The sequence below is a fragment of the Pristiophorus japonicus genome, chromosome 14 (genome assembly GCF_044704955.1).
Source record: "Pristiophorus japonicus isolate sPriJap1 chromosome 14, sPriJap1.hap1, whole genome shotgun sequence".
NCBI classification, from domain to species: Eukaryota; Metazoa; Chordata; class Chondrichthyes; family Pristiophoridae; genus Pristiophorus; species Pristiophorus japonicus.
This window is the reverse complement of record NC_091990.1, coordinates 176,064,018-176,087,500: the sequence shown is the minus strand read 5'-3', so window position 1 is coordinate 176,087,500 and position 23,483 is coordinate 176,064,018. Positions and strand designations below refer to the sequence as shown.

General features: G+C 46.6%; 1 protein-coding gene across 1 annotated transcript in view; it reads right to left on the bottom strand.

The window, feature by feature from the left end:
* Positions 1–23,483, bottom strand: part of ush1c (Usher syndrome 1C) — a 319,880-nt gene that overhangs the window by 152,451 nt on the left and 143,946 nt on the right. The window contains exons 13-15 of the mRNA XM_070898764.1: positions 21,427–21,492; positions 2,604–2,728; positions 690–703 (exon numbers count right to left, since the gene is read on the bottom strand). Of these exons, the coding sequence (XP_070754865.1) occupies positions 690–703; positions 2,604–2,728; positions 21,427–21,492 (205 nt within the window). The remainder of the gene's footprint in view (positions 1–689; positions 704–2,603; positions 2,729–21,426; positions 21,493–23,483) is intronic.

Sequence of the window (23,483 nt, the reverse complement as noted above, 5' to 3'; positions counted from 1 at the left end):
CGGGTAAGTGGAGCTGAGTCCACGGTCAGATCAGCCATGATCTTGTTGAATGGCTAGATGGCCTACTCCTGTTTCTAATTCTTATGTTCTTATGGGAGAGCTTGATGCGGTCACTAGAGTCAAAACGTGGAAAATATTACATTCCTGAGCACTAACATCCATCATCATAGTAATTGTGAAGGAACTGTTTAAATTCTGTAAATTATAAGCTAGCGTCACAGTTTAGTAAGATTGAATTTATAGCCTCTTTCATCCACCAGGCCCCTTGGCTCTCTCTTGAATAATGTTAATGAAAATGATTAAGTATTGATGAGCACTGCACTTCAGTTCTAATTTGCAATGCAATTTGTAAAACCCTGTGCAGCTTCAAACATTCTGTGACAGTTCCTCACAAAGGGAAACATTTCAATAAAATGAAATGGCAGTAGATCTTTTGCTTGACTGTTTATATTGGTAAGGAATATAAAGCATTACATCTTGAGTACCAAAAAATAATTATCGCCAGACGAGCCATTTTAATTGCAGTGATGTTATCTTGATCTACAATTCCAGTCCAATACCTTGTTTTATTACACTGCTAAAACAAGAAGCAGGTGGTGATAATGCTCTGGAAGCATAGAGACCTACTTCACGAGTTGGATTTAAAGTCTGCATCTTGTAACAGACATAATTTGGCCAGCAGCAAAAACTGGACTGGTTGTGACTGGGCGATGGATGCTCCTGGCTGCCATTCTGTCCTGCCTATGGTAAAGCTGAGCCATCAGCCTATTTATATAATCTAACAATGCTGGCATTTATGGACATTGCCCTGGTCCTGGGGAAGACCCACAGTAAAAAAAACTAATCTCAAAGATGGTCTGTAAAATGAATGTGGCATTTTATTCTTCAATTCCTGTTTCCATGCATGCTCTAGTACAGCCGACAGCTCATCCATGCATCAGATGCAAGCAAAATTGTTCATTTACTGCCATCTAATTCTCTATCTTGATAAGACATTTGAATATGGCTGAAGTCTGACAAACTAACGATCAGATTTTCTCTAAATGCTTCAAATGTCTTACAAAATTAGAAAAAAACATACCATTTAACTTTTAGGTTAAAGGATAATTTGTATGAAACATAAGGTTGGAAATTCGTATGCATTGCACCCGCCTTTCAGGCATAAAATGGATACAAAGCATATCAATTTAGCAATGGGAATCTGCATCCATAATTTTAACATGGTCGCTTGAACAGGTGATATGGACAGCCGCCCAAAGCCAGTGGGGTCCTTCTAGACATACGGATTATATCATCAAGAGCCAACTGCAATTTTAACACAGGCCTGAGCGGGGAAGTCACTCTGGGTTTCCTGCTAGGCCACCCCGGGACAGAAGAGGATTAGTCCCAGAAGAAGCCAAAAAAGGAAAGCGTTTTTCTTTCCTTTGTGGGGTCCAAGAGGAGCAGGCATGCTCCACTGGGCCACACAAGGAAAGCTTATGCCTTCCCGCACTGTACTATTTCCCCCTTCCTGAGTACGGCCTAAAACTAGGGCCTAAATATCTGTGGTTCATTACATTGTGTGACTGTGCCATGAAGCAGATTTACAAAGCTTATGGTTCAAAAAAAAGCTACAAAGTCACTTCATATTCAAGTTATGTCACACTGAACATGAATTGTTTAATTTTGTTGGATAGATTAGATTATGGGATTAAAAAAAACTTTAAAAAAAAATTAAAGGCTAATGCTATCCTGGAATTCAACATGCCATTCAATAAAACTCAATTGGCTAGATGGTGGATTTCACAGCAGTGTTTACATGTCTTTTACCAGATTTGAGGGGGAATTTTAACTCCCTCTGCCCAGTGTAAACTAGGCGGTATGGGAATTAAAATCGAAGCGGTAGACATATCGTTAATTCTCTACTCTTCAGTCATCTTCCTATCACTGCTTTAATTGGCAGTTGAAGCATTCATGACTCAGGTTGGAGCTTCATAAATACATTTAAATTAAGGTCCTATTACGTAGATACTGCTCCTCCACAATGTTCCAGGGCCCGGTGCTCCAGCTCTATTTATAGCCCCTACCTGCGGTGGTGCTCTCACACAGGTCGGGGCTGCCCTGGAACACCGGGGGCGAAGGTGCAGCGAATGAGGGTACGGGGCCCAGAAGAGCCGAGGGCCCAGGGGCAGCACGGGCCAGCCCACACTGCGATATGTGTGCGCACTAGGTCTGTGTAACAGAGCAGGTCTCCAGTCGTCCTGGTTCAACCCTTGCCACTGGACCAAGACCGAGCTCTGTCGAGCCCGTGTGGTGGCTGATGTGCAACGGTCACCACACGTTTAAAAAAAACCACGCACAGGCATCTTCCACCCCCTCAACTGGAGTTCAGGACTGGAACATCGGGTCCTTCATTGAAACATTGAACACTTGCGGAAGCAAGTCATCCTCGTTCGAGGGACGGCCTATGACTGACTGACTGACTGCTCCTCCATATCCCACAAATAAAATGTGGGCTGCTGTGATCTTTTTAAAAAGTCTGCAATACACCCTCTACAGCTGGCAACAAGTGAATAGTGATTCTTTAAATAAGGAATGAAAACATTACTGTAAAATGATCTTACTTTTGCTTTTCGGTGGTGAACGTGGGAGAACATCAGCACTAACTGACTTCGGACTTTTGGGCTGTTCTCGGTGTCCCCAGTCTTCATCCCATTCCTTTTTAAATTTCTGCTCCTCTGCTTCTATCCTGTAAGAAACAATTATTCCACAATCAGATGAACAAACATAATTGGATTCTGCATCACCTTTTGCTTCTAATTAGGCAAGAAAAAGTCCACAATTACCTGAAAATAAAGAATGCTGACGATTGAAACAGTTTTGCAGTTATACAGGCGAATCTCATTGAACTTAATACATAACTCTTTCTTCCAGTGACAGACAACATGCCCGGTATAATTGAAACAAGTGTGCTGTTGTTAGAAATCAGGGGTTCAAAATGTCTTAAACTGATACTAAGAATCAGTTTAAATCGTTATATTAGTATTAGAGCCGAAATTTCTCCTCAGACTAGTGTTAGATGCTTAGAAATGCTAAGGTTTTGAAACCCTGCTGAGATGTTATAGCATTTTCACTATGACAACCATTATCTGTAGTTTTCAAGTTAAGACTTCAACTTTGTTTATGTATCTTTAAGACAATTTGTGAAAGAAAGAATTAGATTGGATGGAAGTTGTGAGAGTTAATGTAAACAAGTTGCTAGGTCATAAAGGAGGTAACTCTGAAGCGAGCAGTTTTCTGGTTCAGCCTAACGGTATCAAAGGCAGGATATGGACAAAAGGGCTAAGATCCGAATTTCGAAGAATGAACCCTGGGAAGGTACAAACAACAAGACATGTGGCTAAAATCCTTAGGGCGGGCTTTGACAAAAGAATCGAGACAAAGAACTAGAAGCGTTATTGGGTATTCGGGTTTTAGAGAAACCTCTATAGGTCAAAAGGTCGTGTCAATATCCCATTTCAGGGCCACCCCTAAAAAGGAGAATAAAAGTAAGCTTCTTCTCACAAATAGTGTGAGGGGAGAGTGAAACAGAAGTTGGGCTGGTTGAACACTCTTTGAGTGATCACTCTTCGAGTGAACACTCTTCGAGTTCTAGACAAAGAGAAAGGGACTGCAAGCCGGAAAATTGCTCACATGCACCAGCCCTTTGTCCGATCGGGATCGGTATCAACTACTTGTTACGGTCGTATGTTTTGCTGTATAACTAATGTCTTATAGTCCATCTTACACTCTAATTAAACACAATATACCCACCAGATTGGTTTACAGTCGATCCTGATTATTAAAGTGACCAGAGACAGCCTTAAACTTGGCTATTTCTAACACTGTTTCCTCAGCAATGCACTGTAAGCCGGAGATTTTCAAGCCAGAGAGTAATGACATTTGTTGTGTAATTGTTAATAATTTAGCTGACTGCACAACTGCAATTATAATAGCTTGTCTTTGCTCATTAGTTGCTACTCAGCATGAAATAAGGAATGGCACAAAAATATGAACATCGATAACCATTATCAATGCCAGTTAATGGCACCTAGCACCTTGCCTTATTCACCCAACATGTTGTACAGTGATGTAAACTTATGCATACATCAGGAATGGGATTTTGCCAGCGTTCAAGTGTTAATCATGTTTAAACATTAAAAATTAAATTCAGAAATTTCCTTTTAATTATTTTTTTCCCTTCCCTCCTGAAGGTGCTAACTTGCTGAGAACAATACTCCAGGCACTGGCAGCTTTTGGACACTTTGTTCAAGTGACCATTCTCGATGTGTGAGCCCAGTCAGGTACATTATGCAAATATAGTGGACAAGCACGGTCCTATCTGTACATCTTGTACACTTGCTACAGGGTCGCTACACTGGGCTTATGAGCAGTAAACCTGCTGTGACCAAGTGAATGGTCACTTGAACAAAGTGTCCAAAAGCTGCCAGTGCCTGGAGTATTGTTCTCAGCAAGTTAGCACCTTCAGGAGGGAAGGGAAAAAAATAATTAAAAGGAAATTTCTGAATTTAATTTTTAATGTTTAAACATGATTAACACTTGAACGCTGGCAAAATCCCATTCCTGATGTATGCATAAGTTTACATCACTGTACAACATGTTGGGTGAATAAGGCAAGGTGCTAGGTGCCATTAACTGGTGTTGATAATGGTTATCGATGTTTCCCCACCCCCATCCTGAGCATTGAAGTCAACTGGGACACCACCATCCTCTCACCAACCCCACTTGAGCTTATAGCTCCAACTGGAGACTAAACCAGGATTCTTCCTGGATCGATAGTATATTGAACCATGGGGTAGATCTGTTAATAATTATGCAAGTCAGATAGAACTCCACCAATCAGAACTGAAACTCCGAAATACTGGTTAATAGTTCACTATTTTACTTGGCCAACAATGTCAAAAGTTTTTGTTTCAAAACATTTTAATATTTTTAAAAAGAAAAACATGTATTATTCATAAATAGTGTCACCAAAGATGTTAATAGCTTAGTTTTTGTACAACATCATGATAATTGGATTATGACTCTGAACCAACACAGTTAGATTTGTTGTTTCTCCCCGTTATCTGGTCATTATCACATTGCTGTTTGGGGAGCTTGCTGTGCACAAATTGCTGCCGCGTTGCCCACATTACAACAGTGACTAAACTCCAAAAGCACTCCATTTGCTGTAAAACGCTTTGAGACGTCCAGTAGTCGTGAAAGGCGCTATATATATGCAAAAGTCTTTCTTTCTTTGGCAGGTTACCAATGCAAAGCAAATTTAACTGCAATCATAGAAACATAGAAACATAGAAACATAGAAAATAGGTGCAGGAGTAGGCCATTCGGCCCTTCTAGCCTGCACCGCCATTCAATGAGTTCATGGCTGAACATTCAACTTCAGTACCCCATTCCTGCTTTCTCGCCATACCCCTTGATCCCCCTAGCAGTAAGGACCTCATCTAACTCCTTTTTGAATATATTTAGTGAATTGGCCTCAACAACTTTCTGTGGTAGAGAATTCCACAGGTTCACCACTCTCTGGGTGAAGAAGTTCCTCCGCATCTCGGTCCTAAATGGCTTACCCCTTATCCTTAGACTGTGACCCCTGGTTCTGGACTTCCCCAACATTGGGAACATTCTTCCTGCATCTAACCTGTCTAACCCCGTCAGAATTTTATATGTTTCTATGAGGTCCCCTCTCATTCTTCTGAACTCCAGTGAATACAAGCCCAGTTGATCCAGTCTTTCTTGATAGGTCAGTCCCGCCATCCCGGGAATCAGTCTGGTGAACCTTCGCTGCACTCCCTCAATAGCAAGAATGTCCTTCCTCAGGTTAGGAGACCAAAACTGTACACAATACTCCAGGTGTGGCCTCACCAATGCCCTGTACAACTGTAGCAACACCTCCCTGCCCCTGTACTCAAATCCCCTTGCTATGAAGGCCAACATGCCATTTGCTTTCTTAACCGCCTGCTGCACCTGCATGCCAACCTTCAATGACTGATGTACCATGACACCCACGTCTCTTTGCACCTCCCCTTTTCCTAATCTGTCACCATTCAGATAATAGTCTGTCTCTCTGTTTTTACCACCAAAGTGGATAACATCACATTTATCCACATTATACTTCATCTGCCATGCATTTGCCCACTCACCTAACCTATCCAAGTCGCTCTGCAGCCTCACAGCATCCTCCTCGCAGCTCACACTGCCACCCAACTTAGTGTCATCCGCAAATTTGGAGATACTACATTTAATCCCCTCATCTAAATCATTAATGTACAGTGTAAACAGCTGGGGCCCCAGCACAGAACCTTGCGGTACCCCACTAGTCACTGCCTGCCATTCTGAAAAGTACCCATTTACTCCTACTCTTTGCTTCCTGTCTGACAACCAGTTCTCAATCCATGTCAGTACACTACCCCCAATCCCATGTGCTCTAACTTTGCACATCAATCTCTTGTGTGGGACCTTGTCGAACGCCTTCTGAAAGTCCAAATATACCACATCAACTGGTTCTCCCTTATCCACTCTACTGGAAACATCCTCAAAAAATTCCAGAAGATTTGTCAAGCATGATTTCCCTTTCACAAATCCATGCTGACTTGGACCTATCATGTCACCTCTTTCCAAATGCACTGCTATGACATCCTTAATAATTGATTCCATCATTTTACCCACTACCGATGTCAGGCTGACCGGTCTATAATTCCCTGTTTTCTCTCTCCCTCCTTTTTTAAAAAGTGGGGTTACATTGGCTACCCTCCACTCCATAGGAACTGATCCAGAATCAATGGAATGTTGGAAAATGACTGTCAACGCATCCACTATTTCCAAGGCCACCTCCTTAAGTACTCTGGGATGCAGTCCATCAGGCCCTGGGGATTTATCGGCCTTCAATCCCATCAATTTCCCCAACACAATTTCCCGGCTAATAAGGATTTCCCTCAGTTCCTCCTCCTTACTAGACCCTCCGACCCCTTTTATAACCGGAAGGTTGTTCGTGTCCTCCTTCGTGAATACCGAACCAAAGTACTTGTTCAATTGGTCCGCCATTTCTTTGTTCCCCGTTATGACTTCCCCTGATTCTGACTGCAGGGGACCTACATTTGTCTTTACTAACCTTTTTCTCTTTACATATCTATAGAAACTTTTGCAATCCGTCTTAATGTTCCCTGCAAGCTTCTTCTCATACTCCATTTTCCCTGCCCTAATCAAACCCTTTGTCCTCCTCTGCTGAGTTCTAAATTTCTCCCAGTCCCCAGGTTCGCTGCTATTTCTGGCCAATTTGTATGCCACTTCCTTGGCTTTAATACTATCCCTGATTTCCCTTGATAGCCACGGTTGAGCCACCTTCCCTTTTTTATTTCTATGCCAGACAGGAATGTACAATTGTTGTAGTTCATCCATGCGGTCTCTAAATGTCTGCCATTGCCCATCCACAGTCAACCCCTTAAGTATCATTCGCCAATCCATCCCAGCCAATTCACGCCTCATACCTTCAAAGTTAGCCTTCTTTAAGTTCTGGACCATGGTCTCTGAATTAACTGTTTCATTCTCCATCCTAATGCAGAATTCCACCATATTATGGTCACTCTTCCCCAAGGGGCCTCGCACAACGAGATTGCTAATTAATCCTTTCTCATTACATAACACCCAGTCTAAGATGGCCTCCCCCCTAGTTGGTTCCTCGACATATTGGTCTAAAAAACCATCCCTTATGCACTCCAGAAAATCCTCCTCCACCGTATTGCTTCCAGTTTGGTTAGCCCAATCTATGTGCATATTAAAGTCACCCATTATAACTGCTGCACCTTTATTGCACGCACCCCTAATTTCCTGTTTGATGCCCTCCCCAACATCACTACTACTGTTTGGAGGTCTGTACACAACTCCCACTAACGTTTTTTGCCCTTTGGTGTTCTGCAGCTCTACCCATATAGATTCCACATCATCCAAGCTAATGTCCTTCCTAACTATTGCCTTAATCTCCTCCTTAACCAGCAATGCTACCCCACCTCCTTTTCCTTTTATTCTATCCTTCCTGAATGTTGAATACCCCTGGATGTTGAGTTCCCAGCCCTGCTCATCCTGGAGCCACGTCTCCGTAATCCCAATCACATCATATTTGTTAACATCTATTTGCACAGTTAATTCATCCACCTTATTGCGGATACTCCTTGCATTAAGACACAAAGCCTTTAGGCTTGTTTTTTTAACACCCTCTGTCCTTTTAGAATTTTGCTGTACAATGGCCCTTTTTGTTCTTTGCCTTGGGTTTCTCTGCCCTCCACTTTTCCTCATCTCCTTTCTGTCTTTTGTTTTTGCCTCCTTTTTGTTTCCCTCTATCTCCCTGCATTGGTTCCCATCCCCCTGCCATATTAGTTTAACTCCTCCCCAACAGCACTAGCAAACACTCCCCCGAGGACATTGGTTCCGATTCTGCCCAGGTGCAGACCGTCTGGATTGTACTGGTCCCACCTCCCCCAGAACCGGTTCCAATGCCCCAGGAATTTGAATCCCTCCCTGCTGCACCATTGCTCAAGCCACGTATTCATCTGAGCTATCCTGCGATTTCTACTCTGACTAGCACGTGGCACTGGTAGCAATCCCGAGATTACTACTTTTGAGGTCCTACTTTTTAATTTAGCTCCTAGCTCCTTAAATTCATTTCGTAGGAACTCATCCCTTTTTTTACCTATGTCATTGGTACCAACGTGCACCACGACAACTGGCTGTTCTCCCTCCCTTTTTAGAATGTCCTCCACCTGCTCCGAGACATCCTTGACCCTTGCACCAGGGAGGCAACATACCATCCTGGAGTCTCGGTTGCGGCCGCAGAAACGCCTATCTATTCCCCTTACAATTGAATCCCCTATCACTATCGCTCGCCCACTCTTTTTCCTGCCCTCCAGTGCAACAGAGCCAGCCACGGTGCCATGAACTTGGCTGCTGCTGCCCACTCCTGATGAGTCATCCCCCTCAACAGCACTCAAAGCAGTGTATCTGTTTTGCAGTGGGATGACCACCGGGGACCCCTGCACTACCTTCCTTGCACTACTCTTCCTGCTGGTCTTCCATTCCCTCGCTGGCTGTGGACCCTTCTCCTGCGGTAAGACCAACTCGCTACACGTGATACTCACGTCATTCTCAGCATCGTGGATGCTCCAGAGTGAATCCACCTTCAGCTCCAACTCCGCAACGCGGACCGTCAGTAGCCGGAGGTGGACACACTTCCCGCACATGTAGTCGTCAGGGACACTGGTGTTGTCCCCGTGTTCCCACATGGTACAGGAGGAGCATATCACGTGACCGAGCTGTCCTGCCATGACTTAACCCTTAGATACACTTAAATTGCCGACAACAATGTTAAAAGTTACTGACTAATAAAGAAAAAGAAAAACTACTCACCAATCAGCAGCCAATCACTTACCACGTTGGCTGTGACGTCACCTTTTGATTTCTTTCTACTTCTTTTTTGCCTTCTCTCCCAGCTGGAGCTGCACCGGTACGCCTCTCTCGACTCCCGCCTCTCTCGACTCCCGCCTCTCTCGACGCTCCCCGGACTGCTGAGCCTTTTATAGGCCGCTGCCTCTCTCGACTCCCGCCTCTCTCGACGCTCCCCGGACTGCTGAGCCTTTTATAGGCCGCTGTCTCTCTCGACTCCCGCCTCTCTCGACGCTCCCCGGACTGCTGAGCCTTTTATAGGCCGCTGTCTCTCTCGACTCCCGCCTCTCTCGACGCTCCCCGGACTGCTGAGCCTTTTATAGGCCGCTGCCTCTCTCGACTCCCGCCTCTCTCGACGCTCCCCGGAATGCTGAGAATCGCAGAGAATTCTGAGCAATGTGATGTTCCAAACATTTTAATTGAAAATCACAATTGTCCCAAAGGTAGTATCAAATTTTTCTAGTTTTTGTATATTTGTTCCAATGAATCATGTATATGAGGGGATATTCTAAATTACTATCTGACTCTGTAACTGCAACATTCAAAATGTATTATAGATTATCACCTTGTGCAGAATCTGTTAATATGACATAAGAACATAAGAATTAGGAACAGGAGTAGGGCATCTAGCCCCTCGAGCCTGCTCCGCCATTCAATAAGATCATGGCTGATCTGGCCGTGGACTCAGCTCCACTTACCCGCCCGCTCTCCATAACCCTTAATTCCCTTATTGGTTAAAAATCTATCTAAAAATCCCACTATAGTCCCCTTTGTTTAAGCATAGTACGCTCGTTTGAGACACTACTTCCTCACCCTCAATCTGTATTACAAATTCAACCATACTGTGATCACTCATTCCGAGAGGATCTTTTACTCAGAGATCGTTTATTATTCCTGTCTCATTACACAGGACCAGATCTAAGATAGCTTGCTCCCTTGTAGGTTCTATAACATACTGTTCTAAGAAACAATCCCGTATGCATTCTATGAATTCCTCCTCCAGGCTACCCCGTGCGATTTGATTTGACCAATCGATATGTAGGTTAAAATCCCCCATGATTACTTCCATTCCTTTTTCACATGCCTCTATTATTCCCTTGATTATTGTTTGCCCCACCGTGAAGTTATTATTTGGGGGCCTATAAACTATGCCCACCAGTGACTTTTTCCCCTTACTATCTCTAATCTCCACCCACAATGATTCAACATTTTGTTCATTAGAGCCAATATCATCTCTCACAACTGCTCTGATATCATCTTTTATTAACAGAACTACCCCACCTCCTTTCCCTTCTTGTCTATCCTTCCAAATTGTCAGATACCCCTGTATGTTTAATTCCAAGTCTTGGCCACCCTGCAACCATGTTTCTGTAATGGCCACCAAATCATACCCATTTGTAATGATTTGTGCCGTCAACTCATTTACTTTATTTCGAATGCTGCGTGCGTTTAGGTAGAGTGTTTTAATACTAGTTTTTAAACCTTGGTTTTTAGTTTTGACCTCTCCTGCAGCCCCTTTATATTCATACATATTGTCCCTTCCTATCACCTTGTGGTTTACACTTACCCCAGTGCTACTCTGCTCTGTTGCCTCCTGCCTTTTGCATTCTTTCTTGGGGTCCTGTTCATCTGCGCTCTCACCCACTCTAACTAGCTCAGAGCCCTTTCCTCGCATTGAGGCACCGAGCTTTCAGGCTTGACTTTTTATTACACTTTGACCTTTTAGAATTTTGCTGTACATTGGCCCTTTTTGTTTTTTGCCTTGGGTTTCTCTGCCCTCCACTTTTACTCATCTCCTTTCTGTCTTTTGCTTCTGACTCCATTTTGTTTCCCTCTGTCTCCCTGCATTGGTTCCCATCCCCCTGCCATATTAGTTTAACTCCTCCCCAACAGCACTAGCAAACACTCCCCCTAGGACATTGGTTCCGGTCCTGCCCAGGTGCAGACCGTCCGGTTTGTACTCGTCCCACCTCCCCCAGAACCAGTTCCAATGTCCCAGGAACTTGAATCCCTCCATGCTGCACCACTGCTCAAGCCACGTATTCATCTGAGCTATCCTGCGATTCCTACTCTGACTAGCACGTGGCACTGGTAGCAATCCCGAGATTACTACTTTTGAGGTCCTACTTTTTAAGTTAGCTCCTAGCTCCTTAAATTCGTCTCGTAGGACCTCATCCCTTTTTTTTACCTATATCGTTGGTACCTATGTGCACCACGATAACTGGCTGTTCTCCCTCCCTTTTTAGAATGTCCTGTACCCGCCCGGAGACATCCTTGACCCTTGCACCAGGGAGGCAACATACCATCCTGGAGTCTCGGTTGTGGCCGCAGAAACACCTATCTATTCCCCTTACAATTGAATCGCCTATCACTATCGCTCTCCCACTCTTTTTCCTGCCCTCCTGTGCAACAGAGCCAGCCATGGTGCCATGAACTTGGCTGCTGCTGCCCTCCCCTGAAGAGTCATCCCCCTCAACAGTACTCAAAGCGGTGTATCTGTTTTGCAGGGGGATGACCGCAGGGGACCCCTGCACTACCTTCCTTGCTCTTCCTGTTGGTCTTCCATTCCCTAGCTGGCTGTGGACACTTCACCTGCAGTAAGACCAACTCGCTACACGTGCTACTCACGTCATTCTCAGCATCGTAGATACTCCAGAGTGAATCCACCCTCAGCTCCAAATCCGCAACGCGGTCTGTCAGGAGCTAGAGGCGGATACACTTCCCGCACACGTAGTCGTCAGGGATACCGGAAGTGTCCCCGAGTTCCCACATGGTACAGGAGGAGCATATCACGTGACTGAGCTCTCCTGCCATGACTTAACCCTTAGATACACTTAATTTGGCGACAACAATGTTAACGGCTTACTTACTGATATAAAAAAGAAAAAGAAAAGCTACTCACCAATCACCAGCCAATCATTTACCCCTTTGGCTGTGATGTCACCTTTTGATTTCTTTCTACTTCTTTTTTGCTTTTTCTCCCGGCTGGAGCTGTACAAGCTGGGCCTTTATAGGCCTCTCCACGCACCCCGGACTCGCGCTGCTCGAACTGCCGCTCCTCCTCCGACGTTGGGCCTTTATAGGCCTCTCCACGCACCCCGGACTCACGCTGCTCGAACTGCCGCTCCTCCTCCTCCTCAGGTGGTGCTGCTGACTCGACCTCCAGCGGCTGTCCCCTCATGATGGCCAGGTTGTGCAGCATGCAGCAGACCACGACGATGATGGAGACCCGTTGAGGAGAGTACTGCAAGGTGCCACCAGAGCGGTCCAGGCACCGGAACCTCTGCTTAAGGATGTCTATACACTGCTCGGTGATGCACCTGGTGGCACAATGAGCGTCATTGTAGGCATGCTCTGGCGCTGCCCTGGGGTTCCGCAGTGGAGTGAGCAGCCAAGTGGACAGGGGATATCCCTTGTCCCCAAGCAGCTAATTGCAACCCTGATTCGGACCGGTGAAGATGGCGGGCACACTGGTCTGGCGCAGAATGAACGAATCATGGCTGCTGCCTCCCTTGCCCGCTGCCTGTCTGCACGGTGCTGACGGCGATGCCTTCTCCTGCGTCTGACCAGGTGTACCAGGTGTCGCCCTCCCAACACTCCTCCCGTCCTCAGGGTGAACCCTGCCAGGCAGGTCTCTGCAGCCCACAGGCCTCCACTAAAGAGTCAGACCCGAAAGTTGTAAAAAAGTACCGGGGTATGTGCAAACCTCTGAGCAGCACTCAGCAGGTTGAAAGGAGCCAAAACAATTAGTAAAACTATTAAAAGATAAATACAGCGGATGCTGTAATCTTAAATAAAAATACTAAAATGAATAAAACTATTTCCCTACCAAAGGGCCCCAATCACGGCAACACTCCAGCGGTGTGCCTTTCGAGCACCGACTCAAATACCTCGCGGGGGCACCGCTGGAAAAAGGCCTACCCTTTTGCAGCTGGAAATACATGTCCTGGTGCCTTTACAGTGCCCGCACACTGCAGAGCTCACCGTTGGAATGTCTCCTTTACAGCGGATTCACCCCGCCGTTTCTGGTGGAAGTGCACACCGCTCAAATCTGCCCCCCCCCTCCCCCCCCCACCCCCGAGCTGAATATGGCTCGGGGAGAGAAAATCATCTGACCGCGGCGGCCCATCGATTTTATCGGTCGCCCGCCCAAACTCCGTGGTAGCCGTCCCTTTGGGGACGGTGAATTTCAGCCCCATGAGATGTCTTACAGAGAAATGTAAAATTTCAATACTTTCAAAGCTATACAGATATGAAAAAAATATTTTTGCTTTTCAAGATATTTCTTTAAGCATTTTTTTTTTACTGCACTAGGTTCCCTTAGAAACATCTTTAAGAAAAACTCACAAGTTATTCTTATTTACAATACTGATTTCTGCTAGAATACAATAACCTACTACCACAGCATTCTAACAGGGATAGCACAAGGCATGCATTTGGTCTCGGTACATATTAATAATTTACAAGTGACTCAACCGATTAATTGATTCACTTGGACAGAGCTCTCGTTTGGATGTAAAAGATGCCATGGTACTATTTGAAGAAGAGCAGAGCACTGCTCCCCCTGTCCTTGGAAATATTTATGCCTCAACCAACATAATTAAAACAGTTTCAGTGGTCATTTATCACGTTACTGTTTGGTGAACCTTACTGTGTTCAGAACCGGCTGCCAAGTACAGTGCCCTTCTAAAGTAATTAATTGACTTTGACGTGTTTTAGGACGTCCTGAGGTTATCAATGCAAGTTCTTTCTTTGTTAAAGCCCAAAAGATTCAAAAGCCATTCTGAATAAAGTATCATTAAAGTTTTGTTAGGATTGTGGGGTGCAATCTATCTATGTATTAAATTTGTTAAGCCTGCAGGTGGTGCTGTGATAGATGTTAAAGGTGTCAAGGCTTGCCTGTCATTTATCTCTTGAATATAATGGGAAGCTTCTAAAAGAAAGTGTATGTGTATGAGTCGATCACTAACAGCTGGGGAGATGTCAGTTCTATTTATGCAAGACAAAGGGGTCAAGTTTCGGCAGCCCGTTAGAACGGAGCACATCGGAGAGGCCCGCCTAATTTATAGAACAAAAATTGTGCCGAATACTTACCTCGCGATTCTCCAATAGCTGTAGGCCCAATTCCACCTCGGCGCGGCGCAGCAGGAGTTGCTGGGGGCGGAGCTACAGCCCTGCACCGAACACAGTGCCGGCAGCTGCGCGCATGCGCAGTGGAGGCTGCGCGCATGCGCAGTAGCTGCCGGCGTCCTGTCTCCGGGGCCACGACCCTATCCCAGGCCGAAGGGACATCGCCCCCTATCCCTGGCCGAGTGGCCTGCACAACTTACCTCGGCGGCGGGGCCCGCCCGCCCGACCTCTCACTGGGGTGGGCCCCGCCCGAAGAGTCATCGGCGGCGTCGGCAGCCTGGCATCGGCTGCGTGCGGGCCCCGCCCGAAGTCCTCGGTGGGGCCCGGCTTCCTTGTTATCGGTGGGGCCCGCCCACCCGCCCTGCATCTCACTGGGGTGGGCCCCGCCCGAAGAGTCAGCGGCATCGGCAGCAGCCCGGCATCATCTTCTCTTCCCCTCCCCCATCATCTTCTCTTTCCCCCCCACCCCCCCCATCATCTTCTCCCCCCCCAACATCATCTTCTCTTCCCCTCCCCCATCATCTTCTCTTCCCCTCCCCCATCATCTTCTCTTCCCCCCCACATCATCTTCTCTTCCCCTCCCCCATCATCTTCTCTTTCCCCCCACCCCCCCATGATCTTCTCCCCCCCCAACATCATCTTCTCTTCCCCTCCCCCATCATCTTCTCTTTCCCCCCACATCATCTTCTCTCTCCCCCCACCCCCCCATCATCTTCTCTCTCCCCCCACCCCCCCATCATCTTCTCCCCCCCCCACATCATCTTCTCTTCCCCTCCCCCATCATCTTCTCTCTCCCCCCACCCCCCCATCATCTTCTCCTCCCCCCCACATCATCTTCTCTTCCCCTCCCCCATCATCTTCTCCCCCCCACATCATCTTCTCTTCCCCTCCCCCATCATCTTCTCCCCCCCACATCATCTTCTCTTCTCCTCCCCCATCATCTTCTCTTCCCCTCCCCCATCATCTTCTCTTCCCCCCCCACATCATCTTCTCTTCCCCTCCCCCATCATCTTCTCTTTCCCCCCCACCCCCCCATGATCTTCTCCCCCCCCAACATCATCTTCTCTTCCCCTCCCCCATCATCTTCTCTTTCCCCCCCACATCATCTTCTCTCTCCCCCCACCCCCCCATCATCTTCTCCCCCCCCCCACATCATCTTCTCTTCCCCTCCCCCATCATCTTCTCTCTCCCCCCACCCCCCCCATCATCTTCTCTCTCCCCCCACCCCCCCATCATCTTCTCCCCCCCCCACATCATCTTCTCTTCCCCTCCCCCATCATCTTCTCTCTCCCCCCACCCCCCCATCATCTTCTCCCCCCCCCACATCATCTTCCCTTCCCCTCCCCATCATCTTCTCTCTCCCCCCACCTCCCCATCATCTTCTCCCCCCCCCACATCATCTTCTCTTCCCCTCCCCCATCATCTTCTCTCTCCCCCCATCCCCCCCATCATCTTCTCCCCCCCCATCATCTTCTCCCCCCCCCACATCATCTTCTCTCTCCCCCCACCCCCCATAATCTTCTCTTTCCCTGTTCTCCCTGGTGCTGCAGTAGGTGAGTAGAAATAATTTTTTATTTATTGAGTGATTTTTAATATTTTTAAATATTTTTTTTTATTTATTTGGATTGATTTATTGGTTTATTTATCATTTATTATTGATGATGGCTCTTAATTTGTAAAAGTGAAGTGTTGAGTGTTTGCCCCCCCCCCCCGCGCCACCCCTCGTTCCCTATGCCTGATTTGTAACCTACACCTGATTTTCGAAGTGTCGGCACGGTTTTTCTGACCGTACAAAAATCTACACTTACTCCATTCAAAGTTAGTTTGGAGTAAGTTTTCACTGCCTAAACTTTCAAAACGGGCATAAGTGGCCGGATACGCCCCCTTTTGAAAAAAAAAATCTGTTCCAAACTGAAACTGTTCTAACTGACTAGAACTGGAGCAAACTAAATGCCGAGAATTGCAATTTCCAAGATACTCCGTTCTAAACCAGTTGCTCCAAAAAAACAGGAGCAACTCAGGCCGAAACTTGGCCCCAAACTGTGGGACTGTCACTTAGCTTGCTAATGAACGTGTGTGTTTTTCATTACTATCTCGAGTATTTCTTGGGTATATTTCACCAATTTACTTTCCATATTTTGATTTAACTTCTCCAATTCTTTTCATTGCTGACTAATTTCTTACTTCTTTCTTTTCCATTACTTGTCCTTTACAGCGATCCTTCTGATACTATGGGAGGAGAAATTCAACTTTAATTTGCCCGTGTTGTGGGCAAACATTGCGGTTGAAAGGACAAATTTCAGGTCACAATCTCTCATCTCTCGATGTCCCCTGGAAGCGTGCCGGCTGCCAAATTGGAAGCCAACGACTACTAGGTGTGCAGGGTACCCACCTGAAACATGCATGAGGGCCTGCATGTGCAAATCGGGGTCTTAATGGCCAGTTGTAGGACCACGTTCAAAACTGGTAATCAACTGGGCCGCACTTGTGCCATCACCAGCACCATCGGAGCAGGCCGGGGAGCGGAAGGAGCAGCCTGGCAGCATACCACGCCAGGGAGCAGCACGTGCTGGAGCAGGAGAGTAACGGCAATGAAGAGTGACGTCATCGAGGTCCAGGTCGGTGATTGGAGCGTGGGCAGGTACTGCAGGAGCGCCGAGGTCGGGGCGAAGGGGTGGCGAGAGACTGTAGAGGGGTGTGATCGGGGCCCAGGAGAGGCGAGGGCCCAGCGGCAGCTCGGGCCCAGCCCACACTGCGATATGTATGCGCACTAGGCCCGTGCAGCAGAGCTGGTCTCCAGTCGTCTTGGTTAATCCTTGCCACTGGATCAAGACCTCGCTCTGTCAAGCCCGTGTGGTGGCTGGTGTGCAACGGCCACCCCACATTAAAAAAGTCCAAACACAGGCATCTTCCACCCTTCAAGATTTAGTTCGGGACCTGGAATTTTAGGTCCATCATTGAATCACCTGTGAACTTTTTGACGTGGAAGCAAGTCACCCTCGATTCGAGGGACTGCCTATGATGATGACGATGACGACTTGTGCCATGCATGCTCTGCCCTGTTTCAGGTCATCACTGGCCTAAGCAGTGGTCCTTCAAAGGGCATTTACAATAGTGGGCACCCATTATTTCCTTCCTCCGATTTCCCTTCCATTGATTTGGTTAAGTGTGTATCAGGCGCCGGTTTGACACAACTGGCGAAGTTGAATCATAGGGCTGCATTTTAAAGGGGAAGGCTGGTTGGGGCAGTGGTGGGAGGTGGCGGCCTTTGAGGTGGTTGGGAAACCTGGGAGAGTGGGTTTCCCACAGGCCCTGCCAAATGTAACGACAGTGTTTGATTTGAATGCAATGCCTCTGTTTCCCGCCCGCAGCCAGCTGGAATGAATTAAAAAAAGATTGGAGGCAGAGGGATAATTTATGCAAATAGATGCAGCACAGAAAAATCTCTCTCTGATTCAGTGGCTTGTAAATTCTAATCCATGCGTGACCTGAGCAATTACATAGGAATGTTTTTAATATGATGGCTGTCTCCATGACATGCCTTTTCATATTCACTCAGAAACTCAATATGTGAATAACAATCCACAGATTTTTTTTCTTCAGTTTTAAAAAATGAATGTTCTATTTTTTGTAACTTAATGTGATCCCCAAGAGTAATAGTATGGGACTCTGTATCAGTGTAATATTAGAATCTATATTATTCAATTGTGACTTGTGTTCACAGAGGAGGTTGGCAACAAAGTAGGAGCCACAGTTTCCAACAATGCATTTGACTATATATATTTATACTTATCCCTGTAATCTTCAAACCTATCCTTGTTAACTTATTCATGCAGTTCTATTCTGAAGGATTAATCAACAGCACATTAGTTGGTTTAGATGGAAAAAAAAATTTCCATTTGCAACGCAATCTCCATTATCTGCCAAAGTGGAGGAGCAACTCTGCTGGGCAGTGGATCATAACCATGCATTGCCAAATTCGGGTTTTCATGTATGGCATGCCTGCAGAGGAATGAAGATAAGTACAATACAAATAACATAAGACACATAGGGGGGAATTGTAGTCTAAAAAGACAGGTGGGTTTGGAGAGTGGGGGTGGTTAAATTGATAAAAATTGAATTCCCAACTTGAATTAGCCTCAAACCCGTCCACTTCTGGAACGGAGGCGGGACGGGAAGCAGGATGGGGGCAGCCAGCCAACCCAATCCCAGGAGGCGGGAATCAATTTAAATATTATAACAAAATGACTATTTGTACTGTGGAGGATCTATGGAGTTCCCGCCCCGATTAAGAATGAAATAGCAGCGCATTTAGAAAACAATGACAGGATCGGACCAAGTCAGCATGGATTTATGAAAGGGAAATCATGCTTGACGAATCTTCTGGAATTTTTTTGAGGATGTAACTAGCAGAGTGGACAAGGGAGAACCAGTGGATGTGGTGTGTTTAGACTTTCAAAAGGCTTTTGACAAGGTCCCGCACAAGAGATTGGTGTGCAAAATCAAAGCGCATGGTATAGGAGGTAATGTACTGAGGTGGATAGAGAACTGGTTGGCAGACAGGAAGCAGAAAGTCGGGATAAACGGGACCTTTTCAGAATGGCAGGCAGTGACTCGTGGAGTGCCGCAGAGCTCAGTGCTGGGACCCCAGCTATTTACAATATACATTAACGATTTAGATGAAGGAATTGAGTATAATATCTCCTAGTTTGCAGATGACACTAAACTGGGTGGCGGTGTGAGCTGTGAGGAGGACGCTAAGAGGCTGCAGGGTGACTTGGACAGGTTAGGTGAGTGGCCAAATACATGGCAGATGCAGTATAATGTGGATAAATGTGAGGTTATCCATTTTGGTGGCAAAAACACAAAGGCAGAATATTATTTGGATGGCGGCAGATTAGGAAAAGGGGAGGTGCAACGAGACCTGGGTGTCATGGTTCATCAGTCATTGAAAGTTGGCATACAGGTACAGCAGGTGGTGAATAAGGCAAATGGTATGTTGGCCTTCACAGCTAGAGGCTTTGAGTATAGGAGCAGAGAGGTCTTACTGCAGTTGTACAGGGTCTTAGTGAGGCCTCACCTGGAATATTGTGTACAGTTTTGGTCTACTAATCTGAGGAAGGACGTTCTTGCTATTGAGGGAAGGTTCACCAGACTGATTCCAGGGATGGCTGGACTGTCATATGAGGGGAGACTGGATCAACTGGGCCTTTATTCACTGGAGTTTAGAGGGATGAGAGGGGATCCTATAGAAATGTATAAGATTCTGATGGGACTGGACAGGTTAGATGCGGGAAGAATGTTCCCGATGTTGCGGAAGTCCAGAACCAGGGGACATAGTCTTAGGATAAGGGGTAGGCCATTTAGGACTGAGATGAGGAGAAACTTCTTCACTCAGAGAGTTGTTAACCTATGGAATTCCCTGCAGCAGAGAGTTGTTGATGCCAATTCATTGGATATATTCAAGAGGGAGTTAGATATGGCCCTTACGGCTAAAGGTATCAAGGGGTATGGAGAGAAAGCAGGAAAGGGGTACTGAGGTGAATGATCAGCCATGATCTCATTGAATGGCGGTGCAGGCTCGAAGGGCCGAATGGCCTACTCCCGCACCTATTTTCTATGTTTCTATGCCTCCCGCCCGAACCGGAAGTGCCGGACCGGAAGTGTCATTCCCACCACGTTGCCCACTGAGTCCCCGATCCGAGCGGCCCCAGTGAAATTTCCAGTCCTGTTTTGTTTCACCGTGTTTTACAGGTACAATGACCAAATCAGAGGATGGGACCCATCTGATTGTGGAGTGATGATGCAGGTGGTAGCCTAAGAATACGTTTAGCAGAGATATTAATCTGTCTCTATAGTTGCTCATCTGCAGCATCAGCTAAACCTGCCCCGAGCGCCGAGTGGCCCCAACCCGGCTGGCGGCCAAGAGGGAGGGGGTGCGGGGTGGAGGGAGGGGGATGAGATGGAGAGAGAGAGTCTGGGGGGGTAGAGAAAGAGTCTGGGTGGGGGGAGGGAGAGAGAGAGTCTGGCGGGAGGGGGGAAGAGAGCGAGAGAGCCTGGGGGGTAGAGAGAGAGAGAGTCTGGGTGGGGGGGAGGGAGAGAGAGAGAGAGAGTCTTGCGGCAGGAGGGGGGAAGAGAGCGAGAGAGCCTGGGGGGTAGAGAGAGAGAGAGTCTGGGTGGGGGGAGAGAGAGAGAGAGAGAGAGAGAGAGTCTGGCGGCAGGAGCGGGGAAGAGAGCGAGAGAGCCTGGGGGGTAGAGAGAGAGAGCGTGTGGGGTGGGGGGGGGGGGAGGGAGAGAGAGAGTCTGGCGGGAGCGGTGGCTGGGTGGGGGGTGGGGTGGGGGAAGAGAGAGAGAGCCTGGGGGGGGGGGGAGGTGTAGAGAGAGAGAGAGAGTCAGGGGGAGGGAAAGAGAGAGCGTTTGGGGTGGGAGGGAGAGAGAGTCTGGGGGGGGGGGTGGGAAGAGAGACAGTCTGGGGGGAGGAGGGAGAGAGAGAGAGCATGTGGGGTGGGGGGGGAGGGAGAGAGAGAGCGTGGGGGTGGGGAGGCGAGGAGAGCCTGGGGAGGGAGAGAGAGAGAGTTTTACGGGGGGTAGGTGGGAGAGAGCCTGGAGTGGGATGGAGGGAGGGAGAGTGAGTGAGTCTATCGGGGAAGGGAGAGAATCTGTGGGGGAGTGGGGGGGCGGGAGAAGAGAGAGAGCCTGGGGGGGGGGCAAGAGAGAAGAGAGTCTGGAGGGGGGCAGTTAGAGACATGGGTGGGAGAGGTGTAATACCTTTACTGCAAATCTTTATCAGGGGACAAAAGAGCACTTTAGTAAAAAAACACTTACTGTTCAATTTCCTTCCGAAATCTCTCTTGCTCTTCAATGGTTTTCTGTGAAATCTCTAACTTCCTTCTAAAAATATGAAACATTGTTTTAGAAATACAACACTATTTTCTTTTAGATTTAAATGCAAGATTAACAACCATGTTTCATTCAATTCATGACTCAGCTTCACAATTTAATTTAATTTATTTAGACTTTCCCAATGTTTTATTTGAGGGTACCTACTCTAAATCTTATCTCCTTTTTCCCTCTCTTCTCACCTCCTCAGGTATATACCCTTTCTCTTGGGACTTTGCAAGGTACTGTGAGCTGCCCGACAGGAGGGGTACCAAGGACCTGAATCTCCATTAGATTTTCTCTTCATCACCACAGGGATGCATGATATCCATCTGTATCTCTATGCAGTGATGCAGTTAAGATTAGGTAGTCGGTATCATAGGGGAAAATTAATCCTGAATTCTTGCACTCAATGGCACTGATTGTTGGAGCGATAGCAAACAACAATAGTGCATCATTCATATGAAAATTTGTTCTTCAAAATACAGCAGCTAAAGTATCAGCCGCAATGAATGTTATGCTAACCATGTGAAAGTCCTATTTATTCAGCAGGGTAAGGGTTGCCAGCTTGCTACCTATCTAATGGCACTGAGACAATTGTCCTGTGCAGGGACAGATTAAGAGTGCACCGGGCCCCGGGCAGTAGCCCGGCCATGAGCCCCCGGCTCCCATTCATATTCTGCAGTAAATGACATTAGTGAGCTAAGTCACAGGGCACTATACTGAGTATGCATCAGGTCAGTGTCAGGTCAGGTCTACATCGCAGGTTATGTTCTCACTGATACTATGACGACACTCTTTTAATATTTTATTATGTTTCCAAACAATCAAACCGATACCGCGATGAAACCCTGTATGAACAGTAAACAACGCTTTAATTTTTTAAAATCCTTACATTTTGAAACTAAATCGACAATGACAACAATTTAGAACAAGACAGTGCAATTTTTTTGGAAGGTCGTCATTTGTTATTTGCATTCTATTTTCTCCATAGAGGCAACTACAAGTATAAAATTACATCGGTCTTTTCCTAGATTTTTGTCGGCTAAACTCGTCAATGATTTTCGAGAAGTCAAATCCTCTCAGTACTTCACTCTTGATGCTCACATGATTAAAGGACTATTAAGTCGATCTTGTCCCATTCGGTTCCTGGTCTCATCCTTGATGCGTTTTAGTTTGGAGAAGGACCGCTCACCACTGCAATTTGATACCATCATCGACAGATATATCCAAAGAGCTATTTCAATGTTAGAGAAGGCGTGTGTATGGAGGAATTGGTACATTCTCAGCTCTGCTGACTTAGTTTGTTTGACACAAATTGAGGTTTGAAGCTCTGTTGAGGATGCCACAAAGCTAGAGAAGTGGATGAATTCACTTTTAATTATAGGTTCCAGATCTTTGGGATAGAAGCGAGCAAGATTTTCTGCGGCTTGCTTGACCGCATGAGCCGAGAGAGCGGCTAGCATGGACAGTAATCCATACTTACAGTTGATTTCCTTGTATGCTTCAAGGCAGTATTTCAAGGTACTGAGTAGTTGATCAATGATTACAAGGAACATTTCAGTTTTGAATTTCTCCTTGGGTGACAGCACAGTGTTTTCAGCATCTCCATCGTCATAGCGACAGTTGCGTAACTGGATGCGTCTCTAGGCTGAATTGTACTCATTGTGGCCACACATTTTAATCCTTACGTCTTCGAAGTCCTCAAACTCTGTCTGCTGTGTCTTGCCAAAATTGACGAGGGACTCGAGTAAGGACACCATGTCATTCAGATTCAAGCTGGTTTCTTGAAGCGAGATTGGTCAGGTGAAGACGCTTCAAGACTGTGTTCCAAATAACAATGAGAATAGATGAATCCAGTTCACCCAGTTTGTCAAGCATCAACCGAGCTTCATTTCAGCATTCAACTTTCTGTTCCACGTCAGTTGCTAGGGATTCCATCACTTCGCATATGGGAGTGTAACCTTTGACACTGCTTCATATCTTGCTGACCATCGAGTAGC